General features: G+C 50.5%; 1 protein-coding gene across 2 annotated transcripts in view; it reads left to right on the forward strand.

The window, feature by feature from the left end:
- Positions 1-18,534, forward strand: part of L3mbtl1 (L3MBTL histone methyl-lysine binding protein 1) — a 34,806-nt gene that overhangs the window by 9,418 nt on the left and 6,854 nt on the right. For both annotated transcript variants that reach the window (XM_021155694.2, XM_029469373.1), the window contains 13 exons: positions 6,894-6,982; positions 7,447-7,551; positions 8,312-8,447; positions 8,770-8,861; positions 12,045-12,196; positions 12,621-12,697; positions 13,384-13,469; positions 13,619-13,729; positions 14,169-14,283; positions 14,621-14,720; positions 14,887-15,084; positions 15,192-15,241; positions 17,818-17,975. In XM_021155694.2, the coding sequence (XP_021011353.1) occupies positions 6,894-6,982; positions 7,447-7,551; positions 8,312-8,447; positions 8,770-8,861; positions 12,045-12,196; positions 12,621-12,697; positions 13,384-13,469; positions 13,619-13,729; positions 14,169-14,283; positions 14,621-14,720; positions 14,887-15,084; positions 15,192-15,241; positions 17,818-17,975 (1,469 nt within the window). The remainder of the gene's footprint in view (positions 1-6,893; positions 6,983-7,446; positions 7,552-8,311; positions 8,448-8,769; positions 8,862-12,044; positions 12,197-12,620; positions 12,698-13,383; positions 13,470-13,618; positions 13,730-14,168; positions 14,284-14,620; positions 14,721-14,886; positions 15,085-15,191; positions 15,242-17,817; positions 17,976-18,534) is intronic.

Raw genomic sequence — 18,534 nt, forward strand, 5'->3', positions numbered from 1 at the left:
CCTGGTCTACAGAGTGAGTTCCAGGACAGCCAGGGCTATACAGAGAAACCCTGTCTCGAAAAAACAAAAACCAAAACCAAAAACAAAAACAAACAAACATTTCCCTCCAAAGAAACCCCCATATCCTCAGTGGTCATCCCCACAAATCCCCTTTATCTCCCCTCCCCCAAACCAGCAATAGTTTAGTACACATGGGGACTTTATGCCCTTGGGTTAAGTCATATCTGTCCATCACCCGATAGGCAGATTGCTTCTATGTTGGGCTGTTATGCTCTCACATCTGAACATTGTACACAGTACAATGTATTTGTGTAGATACATGCTTCAGTTTTATTGGCCATATACCTAGGAGTGAAGTGTTCTTCCACATAATGGCTCTACATTTATCTTTTGGACAAATTACAGGTGGGGCTTGGTAGCGCACACCTTAAGTTTTCCTAAGTGGCTATACTGTCATCTTAAATCCTTGCCAGGATGTACAAGGCTCTAGCTTATACCTGTCCTCAGTGTTTGCTGGCATGTGTCTGGTTTTCCCTCTTAGCCATCCTGTGGGCTGTGAAGTGATATCTCCCTGTTGTTTGGATGTGTGTTCCCAATGACTAGTAAGCAATATGTTGGCTCTCAGACCCTTGTTCATTTGTAAACTGGATGTAAGAAACTGATTCTATATTAAAATGCTATAGGATTGGGGAGGGGCTGAGAATCTGAGTGTACTTCAGTAGAGACACCTGTCAGGATACCAGCTACAGGGCCCTAGCTTGCATCTTGCTTGTTTTTCTCTTCCTCTCTTCCTCTTCCTCCCCAATGCCTTTCTTTCAAAATTCCCTTTGGCTTTTTAGGGCATGATTCTTCTCTTTTGTTTTGAAGCAGGGTCTTGCTGTATAGCTCTCTCTGACTGGCCTAAAACTTGTACATAGACCAGGCTAGCCTCAAACTCACAGCTCCATCATCTGGTGCTCTGCTTCCCTGGTGCTGGGGTTAAAGATTCGCGCCACCACTCCTGGCTTCTTCTTCTTTCAAGTCACAGTCTCATTATACAATAGCCCAGGTTGGCCTCAAAGGAATGACTCTCCTGGCTCAGCCACTGAGCTTCCGAGGCATGTACTACCCTGTCTGGTTTAGTGAGGTGTTTTTGTTTCTTGAGAGGAGGTCTCACCCTTTGTCTCCAGCTAATCTCCAGTTCACAGTTTTCCCGCCTCAGCTCTGCAGATCCAGAGCTACATGCAGGAGCCACCCACCTGGCTTAGAAACGGTTTCTGATTTCTGTGTATTTTTTGAAATACCCTCTCATTTTGTAAGCCCAGGCTGGCCTGGAACTTGCTGGCCTTGCTTTTACCTCTGTAGAGCTAGGATTACAGTCATGTGCTGCTATGCTCAGCTATATGAACACTTTCTGAACTCAAGTTCCTAATCTAAATTTTGATGCAAAATTCTACAAACTCTTATTTTTAGGGGAGAAGATGGTTCCCTAGCTTTCATTAGCTTTTCAAAATAATCCCTTAGTAGTGTCATGTTTTTGAGACCATGCCCTCCTGACCTAGTCACGTCTCCCCACCCCACCCCTTTTCTAGACAGCATCTCACTATGTATGTAGCCTTAGATGGCTCTTGGACACTGGCCTACTCTAGATCTTGTCTACTGTGCACTGGCTAGGAGCTAGAGTTCAGAGTGAGCTAGGCACCAAGGCTTACCCAAGAAGCTCACAGTTGCAGAGATTGGATAAGTAGCTATCATCTAGCAGTATGATGTACCATATATCATTTAATAGTATGTTATATATCAGATAACAATATGACGGGCGTCACGTGTGGGCTATGTAAATACAAAGCCATTTCGCAGGGCAACCACTTCATGCAGTCAGTTCATCCATCTGTCCTTTCTCTACTCACATAACAACGCCTGTTGAGCGTCTATTCCTGGTAAAGCCCTAGCCAGATGCTGCAGCTGGGTCTGGGTCTTAGAGGGTAAGGAAGGTTAGGAAGATAGAAGGAGGTTGGGTGCCGGATACTCAAACCAGAGGGCTCAGCCTCTGCAGAGCCACAGACACAAAGGCATAGAGAGGTTCCCAATACAGCGTGAGCAGGAAGGAGTGGCTACTTTACAGAGGCTTTGTGGGCTGTGGACAAGTGTACGGTTTTCTTCTTTAGGTGGAGATAAGATATTTTGGGACTTTAAAAAAGAAAGTCCTTGATGTGCCAGGGAGGGTGATACCCAGGGAGGGAGGGAGGGAGGGGCTCCCCCTTCTTAGAAGGGAAGAAGAAGGGGGAACTGTGTATGGGAGGGGGACTAGGAGGAGAGGGGGAACTGATATTAGAAAGTTAAGTGAACAAATAAATGAGTGAAAAAAGTCTTTACTTTGGAGATATTTGGACAATGTAATAAGTTTGGAACAGGAAAACCAAGAAGGGGGAGCAAGGACCAAATGAGGAGCAGTGGAGACAGACTCAGGAGCTGGAATCAACTGGACTGGGGGGTTCTGTGGAGTAGAGCGACATACAGGCCACTGGCAGGTTCCTAGCTGGATGAATGGATAGACATGCCACTGTTTGCAATAAACAACACGAAAAGGACCACAGGCTTTGGTCTAGTCACTTCCAGGTTAGCTTTGATCAGGCTGAGCTTTCCCAGGGCATGTGAGGAAGCTGAGGCAAGCAAAGAAGTATCTCTGCAAGCTGGAGAGCCCCTGGAAGCTGGAAGCACCACTGGAAGCTGGAGCACTCCTAGAAGCTGGAGCACCCCTGGAAGCTGGAGCATCCCTGGAAACTGGAGCACCCCTGGAAGCTGGAGCATCCCTGGAAACTGGAGCACTCCTAGAAGCTGGAGCACCACTGGAAGCTGGAGCACCCCTGGAAGCTGGAGCACCGCTGGAAGCTGGAGCACCCCTGGAAGCTGGAGCACCCCTGGAAGCTGGAGCACCCCTGGAAGCTGGAGCACCCCTGGAAGCTGGAGCACCCCTGGANGAGCACCCCTGGAAGCTGGAGCACCCCTGGAAGCTGGAGCACCCCTGGAAGCTGGAGCACCCCTGGAAGCTGGAGCACCCCTGGAAGCTGGAGCATCCTTGGAAGCTGGAGCACCCCTAGAAGCTGGAGCACCCCTGGAAGCTGGAGCACCCCTAGAAGCTGGAGCATCCTTGGAAGCTGGAACATCTCTGGAAACTGGAGGGCAGCTGTTTTACAGATGACCTCTGTGATGCCTTCATACCACTCATATAAATGCCTCTTCTTAGTAGACCAATCAGAAGAGGGATCTTTCTTCACTATAAACAGCCACATGGCTTGTCAGGGAAGCCAGCCTGGATGGCAGCCCCATGTAGCCCCTTGGTTGGGGTATCAGTGTATAGTATATAGATTGTGCAACCACAGACGGGAGCTTGAGACTTAACTTGATCTTGGGAAGATGAGACTAAATGTTCACAGTGGGGAAGGATGCAGGAAACTAGAGGAAACCGGGGCTTTCCACAGAAGGGATTCAGATATTATAGGGAGGTGTGGGAGCCAGGCCTCTTCTCAGTGGCTGATCTGCAATACAAGATCTCTCCTCTCATTTATGACAGGTACTACCAGCCTTTCCTGTCACCTCAAGGCCTTAGGAGTTCTAAAGGAGATGGTGTATATGGAATCCCTGCAGCGTCTCTGGACTCCCAGTTCCTGGTAGCAGACAGGGCACACAGGTGGCTCAGCTAAATGGTAAAAGGAATAGTTAAGATAAAACAAGGTGGTGCGTGATAGGAGACAGAAGGCCAAAGGCCTGTTAAATGCTATGTATAATGAGAGCACCAAGTTAGCATTGGTGGGGGCTGTCAAGATGGCTCAGTGATTAAGAACACTGGCTATAAGCTGGGTAGTGCTGGCATACATACATCTTTAACCCCAGCACTTGGGAGGTAGAGGCAGATCTCTGAGTTCCACAACATCCAGGACTACACAGAGAAACCCATCTTGAAAACAAACAACAAAAACTAAAGAGCATTAGCCAGGGCTGGAGAGATGGCTCAGCGGGTAAGAGCACTAACTGCTCTTCTGAAGGTCTTGAGTTCACATCCCAGCAACCACATGGTGGCTCATAGCCACCCGTAATGAGATCTGATGCCCTCTTCTGGTGAGTCTGAAGACAGCTACAGTGTACTTAGATATAATAATAAATAAATCTTTGGGCCAGAGCAAGCAGGGACTGAGTGAGCAGAGTTGACCAGAGCAAGCAGGGCCAACCAGAGTGAGCAGAGGTCAAAACAAACAAACAAACAAACAAAAAACACCAGCCAGCTCTTCCAAAGAACCACATGGTGACTCACAACCATTTGTAACTCCAGTTCCAGGGGATCTGTTGCCCTCTTCTGGCCTCTATGTGCACTGCATGCACATGGTGCACATACATACATAATACATACATACATACATACATACATACATACATGTAAGACACCATATACATTTTTAAAAAGACAGTACTAGTACAGGGAAGGAATTGATGTGAGAGGGGGCTGATGATGTAAGAGCTAACAGACCAACATGATAAGAAGTGTCTAATGTGGCAAGGCATGGCGTGGGCATCTTATAGCTTAGCTCTATTGGAAGATGGGTAAAGGGGTGTAAATTCAGGATTGAAGTACCTAGGAGCAACAGAGGTGCCTGAGGTAAGAATGCTGGCAAGTATCCAGAGACTGCCCCACCTGGGGATCTATCTTATATACAGCCACCAAACCCAGACGTGATATCGAGAAGTGCTTGCTGATGGAAGCCTGATATGGCTGTCTCATGAGTGGCTCTGCCAGAGCCTGACAAAGACAGAGGCAGAAGCTCACAGTCAACCATTGGAGGTCCCCGATGGAGGAGTTGGAGCAGGAGCTGAGGGGGTTTGCAGCCCCATGGAGGGAGCAACAGTGTCAACAGGCCACACCCCTTGGAGTTCCTGGAGATTGGATCACCAACCAAAGAATACACGTGGAACGACCCATGGTGCTGGCTACATATGTGGCAGAAGTTGGCCTTGTTGGACATCAGTGAGAGGAGAGGCCCTTGGTCCTGAGGGTGTTCGATGTCCCAGTGTAGGGGAATACGAATAGGGGAGGATACTCGGAGTGGGTGGGGGAGCACCCTCATAGAGGCAGGAGGAGGGGGGATGGGATAGGGGGGATCCAAAGGGGAGATCTGGAAAGAGGAAAATATTTTAAATGTAAATAAAGAAAATATCCAATCAAAAAATAATAATAATTTAAAAAAGAAAAAGAATGCTGGCAAGTGCTCAGCCACTGACTGAGCTAGTGTCACAGTTTTGGGAGGGTAAGGCCAACAGCGGGATGTCACCTAGGAAGAAAGACCTGGGTATTGTGAAGGGTTCAGTCATAGCAGTGGTGGTCTGGATAAAGGGTCAGACAGGGTAGTGTGGCATCCCAGTGAGGATGGAGGACAGCACCAGCATGATTAGCCTGGCATCCTGAACTCTGGGCTTATTTCTTCTTGCCCCTGCTCAGTGAGTAACAGACGAAGCCATGTAGAGAGCAGATATTTTGGAGGAATGTAATAGGGATCTTACTCAGGACAAAGGATGCCCTGAGGAGATGTGTACTAGATTTGGCACTGGCGTCAGTTTCTGAGAGAGTTTGAGAGCTTGATTGATCAGTTGATGAGCTGAATACTTGTCTTAGCCCAGTGGGGTTGAGTCTTTGGGAGCTCAAGGTTTGGTGCAGTTAACTAAGAAATTTAGGCAGCTGTAGAACAAACAAGTTCCACGGAGGAACAAACCTCTTCCTGGGCTAGCAAATCACAAGCTTGAATGACCCAAGGCCAAGGAAGCCAGAGCATGGGGAACTGGGTCAGTGGGTCAGTCTTGGGCAAGACCAGGAAGGATTAGTCATGTGACTCTAGTCTTGCTGGCACTTCATAAGGACCTCTTCTAGACCGTGTATTACAAAACCCTCACAAACTCTCTATAGCATCACAAAGCTGAGTCATTTTCCAGACATTAGAGCGGCCTTCCTACCCCAAAATCCAAGCTGACTCTTAATATGCTGCTGGGTCTCTGATTGTCTGTGTCCTTCGGTGGAAGGCAGCTCAGCTGAACTGATCAGCCTGCCTTTTGGTTAACTGGCTATCACAGCCTTTAAAGGGTCCTGTACATGGAGACCGGGCATCTTCTAGCAGAAAAACTCCCCATCCCTCCTTCCCCAGGACTCTTAAGACTCGGGTATGAACAGGACAGAACCAGAGGTTCTAGAACCAATACATGTATATTTGTGTGTGCCTTTGTGCGCGCCTGTGCGTGTATGTTTGCACACACTTGTGTCCATGAACCCATGTACTCGTGGCACATGTCTGTGCTCACACTCAGCATTGCACGTGTCTGGGAAGACCAGAATTGGTTCATATATGCTGGGGCACACCCAGATTGCACCCATGTTTTTATGTCTATTCCTTTAAGTACTTAGGAGAACATGTTTAGAAAGGTTTCTCGTTTCTGTGGGTTCTCTCCTCCACTTCTTCTTCCTCTCTCTTCTCCCCCAGCCCCCACTTCTATATTTCTTCCTCTTCCTTAGTGAGCTTAGGTAGCGCTGTAATTAAGTCCTCTGGCTCAGGTCTCATCGCTAATCCTCACCCTGTACATTTCCTAGAACAGAGCGGCTGGGTCTTTGTGACCGTCATTGCTGTATAATCCAAAAGGCTTCTGCTGACAGTGGCTTGGGTGGGGGTGGGTGAGAAACAAATCATCCTATGACCTCACCTCAGGTCTGAGCCCCCCCGTGTCTGGCACTGTCATGGCCACGTGGGACAAGAGGTACAGGTGGACAGTCAAAGGTTTGCTTGGAGGCTAAGTGAGAGCTCAATCGGGGGCACCAGGAAGATTGTCCATGCCTCAGCAACAAACCAGGAGCCAACCCACCTCTCTTGTCTCTCCAGTGTCCAGTGAGAAGAAGGACGGCTGGTCCTGGGAGTCCTACCTGGAGGAGCAGAAGGCCATCACAGCCCCAGTTAGCCTCTTCCAGGACGTGAGTTGGGCAGTTTCAGCCTAAGCAGAGTTTGTCCTCTCAGTTCAGGGTCTCACCACTAAGAGCAAGCCTTCTGGTGTTTTCCACTGAACCATCCTTGATGCACTAGCAGAATGAAGAAGTCTAGAGTTGAAAAGGGTGCGCTGTAAGGAACTTTCTGTTAGGGCCTCTAAGCTCACCCCTCACCACCTGACTTGTGGATTCTAGAACCTTTCACCCAGTTCAGCATTGACCTCACCATGAGGCAGCTAAGAGAACCCTTAAGTCTAGCCCTGACCCAGCCCTTCAGAATAGTCCTGCAGCTCTCTCATCCTCTGGTGACCCCTGCAGGACAGATCCCCATTAAGTCACCCTTTAACATCTGCAAGGCAGATGGGGCCTAAAGACGCTCCTTCACCCCGAGCCCACTAGGCAAGGATAAGGCCGGATGGAAGCTGGGTCCTCTCCACTCTGTGCATTGACAGTCCCAGGCAGTCACCCATAACAAGAATGGCTTCAAACTGGGCATGAAGCTGGAAGGCATTGACCCCCAACACCCGTCAATGTACTTCATCCTCACTGTGGCTGAGGTGAGCCTGAAATACCCTTCCAATGTTTCAATGTAGTGTGATGGAGCCTACATGGCCGGGGGCGGGGGAGGGGGGGACAGATGGGTAGAAGGGTGGCACTGCCTTGCCTCAGGAAGCCCAGGCATCCAGGGCAGTCCATTGGAATATAGGGAAATCAAAAAGTAAATACTGGAGAACAGATGAGAAGCCATGGGACACCGCAATTACTGAATAGTATAAGTTGTCTATGCTGGGGGCGGAGGTGGGGTGGGGCATATCAAAGATGCAAAAGGTAGGGGTGCTGCTGTCTCAGATCGAAAAAGGCTCTGTCCTCTAGGAAGGGAATCTGTGAGATGACCATAGTCGTGACACACCATGGGCTTGCAGATAAAGACCTATTCCATTTGGCCCAAGGGATAGGAAAGGCCTAGGAAGGCCTACCTGCCACCATCCTGTGCTAGAGAAGGAAAGCCCAAGCAGATACAGTGGAACCAGGCCTGGAGTATGAGATAAGAGTAGGAGTATAGCAAGGTGCATTGAGAGGGTACAGTAAGAGGAGGTGGCAGAGAGAGAGACCCCAGAGGCACAGAGCAATCTGTAATACTTCCCACCAGTCCGGTCTGGGGTGTAGGGAGGCAGGGGGCTGCTATGGAGAGAACCCACCTTGCACTCAGTACTCAGGGAGCCTGCGAGCATTGGATCCCTGAGACTGCAGACTGGATCGGGAGAGGTAAAGGAGGCGGAGGGAGGCACCTGCCTCTGAGTCTTCTCTGATTCACAGGTGTGTGGCTACCGCCTGCGCCTGCACTTTGATGGCTACTCTGAGTGCCACGACTTCTGGGTCAATGCCAACTCCCCTGATATTCATCCCGCTGGCTGGTTTGAGAAGACTGGACACAAGCTGCAGCTTCCCAAAGGTAAGATCTCCCTGGGTTGGTCCCTGGAGGGCAGTGAGTCCCAGAACCATCTCTTTCTCCCTTTAGGGGTTTTTTCCATTGTTGTTTTGTTTTGCTTTGATCCTAAACAGCAGGACAGCCTCTCCATCCCATTCTGATACAGCGCCCCTCTGAGTCTTTTCTAAACCCTTGGAGTGTTTGCCAGGTCTGTCTTCCATTAGCAGAAAGTCCCTGAGGGGCTTGGGGACCTCAGACCTGCCTGTTTCTACTTCATTATCGGGGCCCTCACCATGGCCCAAGCCTCTGCAAGGTGCTCTGTTCTTTCCCCCCTCGAGGGGCCCAGGTTACAAGGAAGAGGAGTTCAGCTGGAGCCAGTACCTGCGCAGCACGAAAGCTCAGGCAGCCCCCAAGCACCTGTTTGTAAGCCAGAGCCAGGTGAGTATCAGTATCAGTGAGCACCACCCCTGCGGCCAAAGGCCCCACAGCTGGCCACCGGGAGTTGACTCAGAGGAGTGGAACTCACTCTGATCTGGTTTCCACTGGCTGGAAAGAACAAAGACAGAAAAAGAAAAAAGTGCTGGTTAGCCACCCCCTACCCCGTTCCCTCCTTCATCTTGTCTTCATTCGTTTTTTTTTTTTGTTGTTGTTGTTGTTTGTTTTTGTTTCGAGACAGGGTTTCGAGACAGCCGCATTCACTCTGTAGACCAAGCTGGCCTCGAACTCAGAAATCTGCCTGCCTCTGCCTCCCAAGTGCTGGGATTAAAGGCGTGCGCCATCGTGGCCCGGCTTTTGTTTTTTTTTTTTTAATTACCTTTTTTAAAAACTGTATTTTGTGTGGGGGATGCACATGCTGCATAGCACCCACAGAGGTCGGAGGACAGCTTGTGGGAGTGGATTTTCTGCTTCCGTTTGTGAAGCCAGGAATTCAGACTCAGACTGTGTGGCTTAAAGGCAAGCACCTCAACTCCCTGAGCCATCTCACCAGCCCTCATCCATTTTTTTTTTGTTGTTGTTGATATAACAAAATAATACAGAAAGAAATGAGGGTTGTTTTGTCCTATAGCTTCAGAAGAGGAAAGTTTGTTGAGCCTCTGAGGAGGCTTCATGGCAGGCAAATCCCACACTGTTGGAAACATGTATGGAAGAGATCGCAGGAGTCAGACAAGCGTTGAAGCACAAGCTTGCTTGCCTGCCTTCCTTCCTTCCTTCTTCCCTTCCTTCTTCCCTTCCTTCTTTCCTTCCTTCCTTCTTCCCTTCCTCCCTCCCTTCCTGCCTTCCTTCCTTCCTTCTTCCCTTCCTCCCTCCCTTCCTCCCTTCTTTCTTCTTTCCTTCCTTCCTTTCTTCCTTCCTCCCTTCCTCCTTTCCTTCCTTCCTTTCTTCCTTCCTAGCTTCCTAACTTCCTTTGATTTCTTTTTCTTCTTTTGGGTTTTTGTTTTGGTTGGTTGTTTTTTTGTGTTTGGGAGTGGTTTGTTTGTTTGTGATTTGGTTTGGTTTGGGGTTTTTTTGAGACAAGGTTTCTCTGTATGTGTATCTGTGTGTGTGTGTGTCTGTGTCTATGTCTATATGTGTCTGTGTGAGTCGGTGTGTGTGTATCTGTGTGTGTCTGAGTGAGTCTATGTGTATGTGTATCTGTGTGTGTGTCTGTGTCTGTGTGTGTCTGTGTGAGTCTGTGTGTCTGTGTGTGTCTGTGTGTATGTGTATCTGTGTGTGTGTGAGTCTGTGTGTCTGTGTGTGTGAGTCTGTGTGTGTGTATCTGTATGTGTATCTGTGTGTGTGTCTGTGTGTATGTGTATCTGTGTGTGTGTGTCTATGTCTGTGTGTGTCTGTGTGAGTCTGTGTGTCTGTGTATCTGTGTGTGTGTGTCTATGTCTGTGTGTGTCTCTGTCTGTGTATGTCTGTGTGAGTTTGTGTGTATGTGTATCTGTGTGTGTGTGAGTCTGTGTGTCTGTGTGTGCATCTGTATGTGTATGTGTATCTGTGTGTATGTGTATCTGTGTGTGTGTGTATCTGTGTGTGTGTGTCTATGTCTGTGTGAGTCTGTGTGTCTGTGTATCTGTGTGTGTGTGAGTCTGTGTGTCTGTGTGTGTATCTGTATGTGTATGTGTATCTGTGTGTATGTGTATCTGTGTGTGTGTCTGTGTGAGTCTGTGTGTATGTGTATCTGTATGTGTGTGTATCTGTGGGTCTGTGTGTGTGTGTCTATATGAGTCCGTGTGTATGTGTATCTGTGTTTGTGTGTATCTGTGTGTGTATGTGTGTGTATATGTGAATCTGTGGGTCTGTGTGGGTCTGTGTGTGTGTTGTCTGTGCATAGGCTGGTGCTTATGTTCTGCACAGCCCAGAAGAGGGCATTGGAACCTGGAGCTGAGATTACAAACATTTGCAGGCCATGAATGCTAGGATCTGAACTCCAGGCCTATGATTGAGCAGCAGGCACTCTTAATCACCCGGGCCATCTCTCCAGTTGCTTTCAATAAGGATTCAGTCTCTCAGGGACCAGCCCCACCCGGTTCTCCAGACCCTTCCAGCCCAGGACCCTTTAAGGGAAACACCTAAGCCATAGCATTCTCTGCTGCCGAATTCCCCCCTGTACATCATAGGTCCTTGCTCGCTTCACAGCCTGGACACTGACTGGTCTCTGCTCAGATAGCCTTCCTTTGGTTTGCTCTGCAGGTTATTGCCTATAGTCAAAGTCTATCCTGACAGCCTGTTCCTTTTATCTCTGACATTCCCATTAGCTTACCTCCTGCTTTTAATCTGTTCCGAGGCCAGTGGCAGGTAGCTTGTTAGTAGTTATGTATCACATGATCCCAAGCAAAGGGTCTGAGAGGGGTTGGGGGAGAGAGAGAGAGAGAGAGAGAGCCCCCCACTGAAGATAATTCCATACTGGGGGCTGGATGTGGAGCTTAGGAGTAGAGTGCCCCTCCCAGCTGACCATATCGAAGGCCAGAGACTCCACTATGCTGTTCACCGGGACAGTTGCTCTCCCATTCTAGTCTGGCCCCAAAGACTACAGTTGGGGGTAACAGGTGATTAATAGGGTCCTGCCTCCTATAGTGACAGGAAGTGCAGAATTTTTTTAAAGTCACTGGCCCTAACATTAACTGACATTGTGTCCTGGACCACAGATGTCATTTGGAGATGTTCGTGTGGGACATCTTGGAAGACGAGGAGGTGCTGTTTTTTTAAAGCTTTTGTCTGGTTGTGGTAACTCCCCAGCCAGTACCTTTCCCATTCCCTGTACCCTTCAGGGATGGAGCATGTCAGTCCCTCCTTCCCAACCATCCCGCTACTGCCCCCAGCTGCCTCAGGCAAGCATGGCAAGGCTTGTTTAGGTAGGGGAGACTTGTCCTCAGCCTGCCTGAACATTTGGGTAAATACATCCTGACAGTCGCTTACCTTCTCCTACAAGTCAACATAAGGAGATCATTGCCTTTGAAGGACAGGAAGTCCCTGAGCAGCCCAGACCAACCCTCATTCCCGACCTATTTCTCCCTGTGTCTATTTCCCACTTCCAGGTAATCCTCGTAGGGAACCCACTCCTGTGTTTACCGGGTGGTCTGGGCTAGCTCCAGCCAGCCTGGCCCTGGCTGGTGGCAACCCTCTTCTTGCTCCTAGAGTACTCCACCTGTGGGCTTCCAGGTGGGCATGAAGCTGGAAGCTGTGGACCGCATGAACCCCTCCCTCGTGTGTGTGGCCAGTGTGACCGATGTGGTGGACAGTCGCTTCCTGGTGCACTTTGATGACTGGGGCGATACTTACGACTACTGGTACTGGGACCTGCTGGGGAGGAGACACTAGGGGAGGGAGGCATCTTCTCTAGGACCTCAGACAGCATGAGGTCCCACCTAGTCCACTCCTGATATTTAGATCTTGTTCCAGATTGGGAGATGGGAGTAGGTAGTGAACTGTCCTGTGTATCTGAGTGCCATGGGATATGTGGCTCAGTTTTTCCTATTCCATCAGAAAATACCTTGGCTCAGATGCACACTCACCCCTTCACAGATCTCCCCTGGCTATTATGGTATGCTAGAGTTTTCAATTAATGTGGTAGTGTTCTGACCCTGTGTCGGTTACCCATTTCTCTCACCAAGAAGGCAGATGCAGAAGTCCCTAATACCATGCTGTAGGGACGGACGCCAGGCTCAGCCTTCCCCATTTATCCTGGGACAGTAATATACTCTTGGGTTTCAGGTGTGATCCCAGCAGCCCCTACATCCACCCAGTAGGCTGGTGCCAGAAGCAAGGGAAGCCGCTCACCCCTCCACAAGGTGAGGTTGCTGCCCTAGCATGCATCCTTCCTTCCTAGGCCTGCTTCTCTCTTCCTGTCTATTCACATGTTAGACGTGTTCCCTTTACCTCGTGAGAGTAAGAATCAGATAGGGCCTGGAGCCTCGACTTTTTGGGGTTTCAGAAGAGAAAGTTAGATGACTACCTCAAGCATGCAGGGGTCTCAAATAAAACACATATGTCCTTTCTTCTAGGACTGCCACAGGCCCAAGTGTAGCAGAGGTTTGGATAGGCCTAAGAGCAATAGGGTCGTAAGTGATAGGAGCTAGGATTCCAACAACGCTGAGCTCTTGGGGTTCTGTGTGCTTTATTCTCCCCAGAATCCATCTGCCCCAGTAGCCCCACGCAAACAACTAACTGTAGTCACATGGGGAAGGAAGTTTCTTCTCCCAAAATCTCCACCCCTTCTATGTTTGTTTGTTTTGTTTCATTTTGATTTTCGAGACAGGCTTTCTCTGTGTAGCCCTGGCTGTCCTAGAACTTGCTCTGTAAACCAGGCTGGCCTCGAACTCACAGAGATCCACCTTTCTCTGCCTCCCAGTTTTGCTGGGATTAAAGGTGTGCACTACCATGCCGGGCTTCCCTCTGTGTTCTTGATCCTGACTGGGGACAGAGAGTTCCTTGAGTCACTTGGCTGGCTCAGATCCTGTTCTCACCACTTCTCTAGACTACCCAGACCCTGACAGCTTCTGCTGGGAGAAATACCTAGAAGAAACTGGGACCTCGGCTGTGCCCACTTGGGCCTTCAAAGTGGTGAGTTGACTCTTGCCCTCTCCAGACTGTCATGTCAGTCAGCCAGAAGGAAGCCTTAGCCAAGACACCATCTCCCCTGTAGCTCTCTTCTTGGAGCCTCAGCTCTCCCAAGCTTAGCCTTAACCTGAAGAGCACTTGTCTCCCTACAGCGACCCCCTCACAGCTTCCTGGTGAACATGAAGCTGGAGGCTGTAGACCGCCGGAACCCAGCACTGATCCGGGTAGCCAGTGTGGAAGATGTGGAGGATCATCGGATAAAGGTGGCTCTGGGACCCTAGGCTGGGGACCGGGGGTGGACAGGTCAGTGGGGCAGGAGTTCTGTAGAATATTCAGAGAGAAATCAAAGTCATAGCGTGAGATAGGAAGCTGAAGACCCCAGATCTCATTCTTTCCTTAGCTGTGACTCGCTTTTGTGGGCTTGGATAGGTTCCTTTGCCTCTCTAAGCCAACCTTACCATCTGCAAAATGGGTCTCACAATTCTTGTCCTACACAAGGACTGAATGGGAATGATAGCATTTTAACCAGTGAAACTCTAAGAAGCTGTGGCCAGAGGCAGTCATTCTGTAGGTGGCCCCTGTATTCTTCCTCTTTAAGATTTTGTCATAGGCTTGGAGAGAACCCCTGAGCCCAGCCAACCTCCTGACTGAGCTGGGCTCTCAGAGCAATACCTGACCCCCCCGAGGACCTTTCTTCCCCAGCTCCACTTTGATGGCTGGAGTCACAATTATGATTTCTGGATCGATGCCGATCACCCAGACATCCACCCTGCAGGCTGGTGCTCCAAGACAGGACATCCCCTGGAGCCTCCTCTCCGTGTGTACCCCCCGAGGCACTCTTCTCTTTCCCTTTCTATCAATCTCTGACAATCCCACCAGGGCTCCAGTGCCCGCAGTGAGCCTGGGATGCCTAGCCCCCCTAAGTAACCCCTCAGGACTTCATGCTACACTAAACCAAGGCATGCCCACAGGCCCCAGCAAACCTTCCTTCCCCACTGATAGCTGATACTCAATGGCAGCAATAGCACAGCTTGGCTCTGGGCCTGGTCTCCAAAGTTCTGAAAACTCTTTCCCCCTACATGGAAACTGGTGTTTCCCTGTCCCATTCCCCTGTCTCCACGACTCTGTGCCAACTTCTCTTTCTGCCTGTGCAGGGCCCAGAGAGTCCAGCTCTGTCTCCCCTGGGGGATGCCCCCCTCTCAGCCACAGGAGCCCACCCCACACAAAGACCTCCAAATATAACTTTCACCACCGGTAAGTAAAGTCACAGGTGAGGCCTAGAGGGAAGCAGGTATCGTTCAGGTATTTACAGCTGTGGAGTGAGACCCATCCTCATTCCCCAGGACCTGCACAGGGCCAAGGTTAGGGATGCTCTGTAGAGACACTTGGGTCCACCCAACTAAAGCCTTCCTCTCCCCAGGAAGTGCCCCACTCCTGGCTGTGACGGCTCCGGCCATGTCACTGGCAAGTTCACAGCTCACCATTGCCTCTCTGGCTGCCCGCTGGCCGAGAAAAACCAGAGCCGGCTGAAAGCGGAGCTGTCCGACTCGGAGACCGCAGCCAGGAAGAAGAACCCATCTAATTTGTCCCCAAGGAAAAAGCCTCGCCATCAAGGCCGGTGCGGAGGCCAGGGAGACAGGTCCTGGGCTTCACGGGTGTGGGGCCTCATGTCTTCCTGAGGCAGCTACTGATCCTCTGCTGCGGGCCTGGTCCCTCTCTCTCCAGGATCGGACGCCCTCCAAAGTATCGCAAGATTCCAGAGGAAGATTTCCAAGGTGAGCCCAGGTCCCCATCTCAGGGTCCTCCCGCAAGTGGGTGCACGGAACACCCTGTGATTGATGGGATCAGACGTCAGGCCTCAGGGACAGGGGAGATGGGAAGGAGGCTGCAGTTTTGAGTGTTTGGGTGCACAGCGCAGTGGCAAGAACTCAGGATGTGGCCGTGAGTGGCATCTGTTCCTGCAGACTTGCTACATTTCCCGGGGTTGGAGCAATGGCCCTGTTCCATTCTCCTGTGATTCTAGGCTTCCTTGGGAGACCGTGGCTGTCAGTTGTGTCCAGGAGCTTGCTGGACATCTCAAACCTCCCTTTCCTCTCTTGAAAGCATGGCTAGAACCTACCTTTGTAGAGTCAGTGGCTGAAATGGCGATGGTAGCGTCTGCTGTTTACAGAGCCAGGCTTTTCATTCGCCCTCTCTAGCTCTCCAGCCTCCTGCACTGTGTCTAACTAAGGAGGAATGGGAGGTTCAAAGGCAAGCTCATTCACCTCGTGAGGGGCTGAGCTGGGATTCAAACCTGGACCAGTCTTCTGCTACACGGCATTAGGCTTAAAGCACTGCGCCCTAATGTTGTGTCAGTACCAAGTCCCCTTGGGTTCATTTGCATGGATTTCTGTAACAGAAGACCACAGACCCGGTAGCCTAAAGAGCAGGATTTATTCCCCACAGTTCTGGACATGCAAGCCAGGTGTCTGGATGCGTATCTTGTCAAACCACTCGTCCCCGCTACTGGTCTGACTTGTGTGAGCATCCCACACATTGTACATGCAGATTCCTTGACCCTGGCGTCATCAGTCAGATGCTGAGGATGATAGGAGCCCATTGTGTGGTGTGGTGTGTGGCTAAGGGAGGCTGGTTAAAATGTTCAGCCCTCCTTAACAGGCTAGCCCAGGGGCAGGCCATGGCTCCTCTGCTGCCTGGCCTGCCACAGGGCACCTGGGTCAGCTCCCAACTGCAGGTCTACATTCTAACCACCAGAGGGCGCGTCCTGATTGCTGGACGTGGACAGTTCTTGGATTATGGGGTGGGGGGGGGGGGGGGGGGGNGGGTGATGCCATGATGTGCACGTGGAGGTCAAAGGTCTCTTCATAGTGCCAATTCTCTCTTTCTACCTTTAAATGGGTTTGGGGGATCCAATTCAAGTTCTCAGGCTGTCACAGTAAGTACCTTAAGTACCTTTACCTGCTAAGCCACCTCGCCAGCTCCAAAGTCAGTCTTTCCAGTGGTTGTACCTGTGGCCCAAAGGAGAAGAGAAGGCTCAGAACTCACCCAAGACCCTGAGGCATCTCAGGGACAGAGGTGAGGTGTCTCACCTCCATAGAAAGCTCCCTGCTTCACCAGCAGTCCTTTAACCAAAAAGGGACGCCCTGGCCACGACTAAGCCTTCTATTGTAGACTCCTTATACATCCATGGCAGACCTCAATCTAGGTTCTGGAAGTGCCGGAGACCCTGCACATCTTTCACCTCTGTGAAAGAACCTTTAAGCTGTGCAGATAGATGATTTTTTTAAAAAATGCTGTAAGTGCTTAAGAGAGTCTGACTCTGCTCTGATGACTAAGGTAGAACCCAAGGCATCCAAAAGGGGTTTGCATGGAAGAGAACCTAAACTACGGCCGGCAAGGGAGGCATAGCCATTGGGTCATAGCAGGAGCTAGCCATCAGTCACAGGGGACAGTCCCTCAGCGCTGCTTAGGTGAGCAGTGCACAGGCCATGATGGTAAAGACTGGAGGGAGTGACAGCCAGGCCTGGGGTGGAGATAGGAGGAGCCAAGAGGCTGAGGCTAAGGGGGTGGAGAAGGATGGTCTGTAGCAGGCAGGGGCTGCCAGAGAGAGAGAGTATGGCACCGGACGCGCTGCATTCTGCACCCAGAATCAGTAGCAAGCCCTAAAAACAAGAGCAATTATCCTGAACTCTGGACCAAGGCACAGTAAGGCCTGCAGGAAAATGGCCACGCTGCCTGAGGTCCCTGGATGTGCTGGAGAGGATGGTGTCAGGTTGTCAGCCAATGAATTGAGTAAAGTCCAAGGAGTGAGTGGCAGGCCTGCTAAAGAAGCAGCCAAGCCGAGGGGCATCTGTCACCTGACCTGCGGAGCCAGGGGTTCCTGAGCAGATCAGAAAGCAAGTGATAGGCAGCTCAGGGTTGGAGGGCCGAGAAGAACTCATTCTCTAGGTCCAGAATCACCCTAGGCTAAGAGAATTGATCAGAGTTCAAAAGGACTTCAGAAAGAACACACAGAACTCACGTCTGATGTCAGGGATAAGATTTCTGGGCACTGGAGATTACTTGAGGCCAGCAACTCCAAGACAGCATCCTTAGAAGTCCCAGAGTTCTAGGGTCACTCTAGACAGTAGGTACTGAAGTCTCAGAGCAAGCAACCCATTTACCCAGCTGTAATAAGCAAGCACCAAGTCATACACACACACACACACACACACACACACACACACCCACCCATTGCTCTGCAGGATTTCAGAAGGGGCCATGTCCTGTCTGTTGACCAGCCAGTGTCCCCTGTGACACAGATGTGGGCCGTCCCTAGTTCTGTCCATCATGCTCTGCTTTTGCCTTCTAGCCCTCCCTCCCAGTGTGGTACACCAGTCCCTCTTCATGTCCACCTTGCCGACCCACGCTGATCGCCCACTCTCTGTGTGCTGGGAGCAACACTGCAAGCTGTTGCCAGGAGTGGCGGGCATCTCAGCCTCTACAGTCTCCAAGTGGACCATTGAAGAGGTACAGAGCTGGGCAGTGGTGGCGCACACCTTTAATCCCAGCACTTGGGAGGCAGAGGCAGGCAGATCTCTGAGTTCGAAGCCAGCCTGGTCCTCAGAGTGAGTTCCAGGTCAGCTGGGGCTATACAGAGAAACCCTGTCTCGAAAAAAACCAAAAAGAGAAAAGAAAAAAGAAAAAACAAAAAGAACAGAACCCTTCCTCAGCCTTTTCCTCTTCTCCTCATCCTCTTCTTCCTCCTCTCCTCTTCCTCCTCCTCCTTCTCTTCCCCCTGCCTCCTCCTCTTTTTCCTTCTTCCTCTTCTTCCTCCTCTTCTTTCTCTTCTTCCCCTGCTCCTCCTCTTCCTCCTCTTCTTCCTTCTTCCTCCTCTTCCTCCTCTTCTTCCTTCTTCCTCCTCTTCTTCCTCTTCCTCTTCCTCCTCCTCCTTCTCTTCCCCCTCCTCCTCTTCCTCCTCTTCCTCCTCTTCCCCCTCCTCCTCCTCCTCTTCTTCTCTTCTTCTTCTTCTTCTTCTTCTTCTTCTTCTTCTTCTTCTTCTTCTTCTTCTTCTTCTTCTTCTTCTTCT

Source organism: Mus caroli, chromosome 2, assembly GCF_900094665.2.
Source record: "Mus caroli chromosome 2, CAROLI_EIJ_v1.1, whole genome shotgun sequence".
Lineage (NCBI taxonomy): Eukaryota > Metazoa > Chordata > Mammalia > Rodentia > Muridae > Mus > Mus caroli.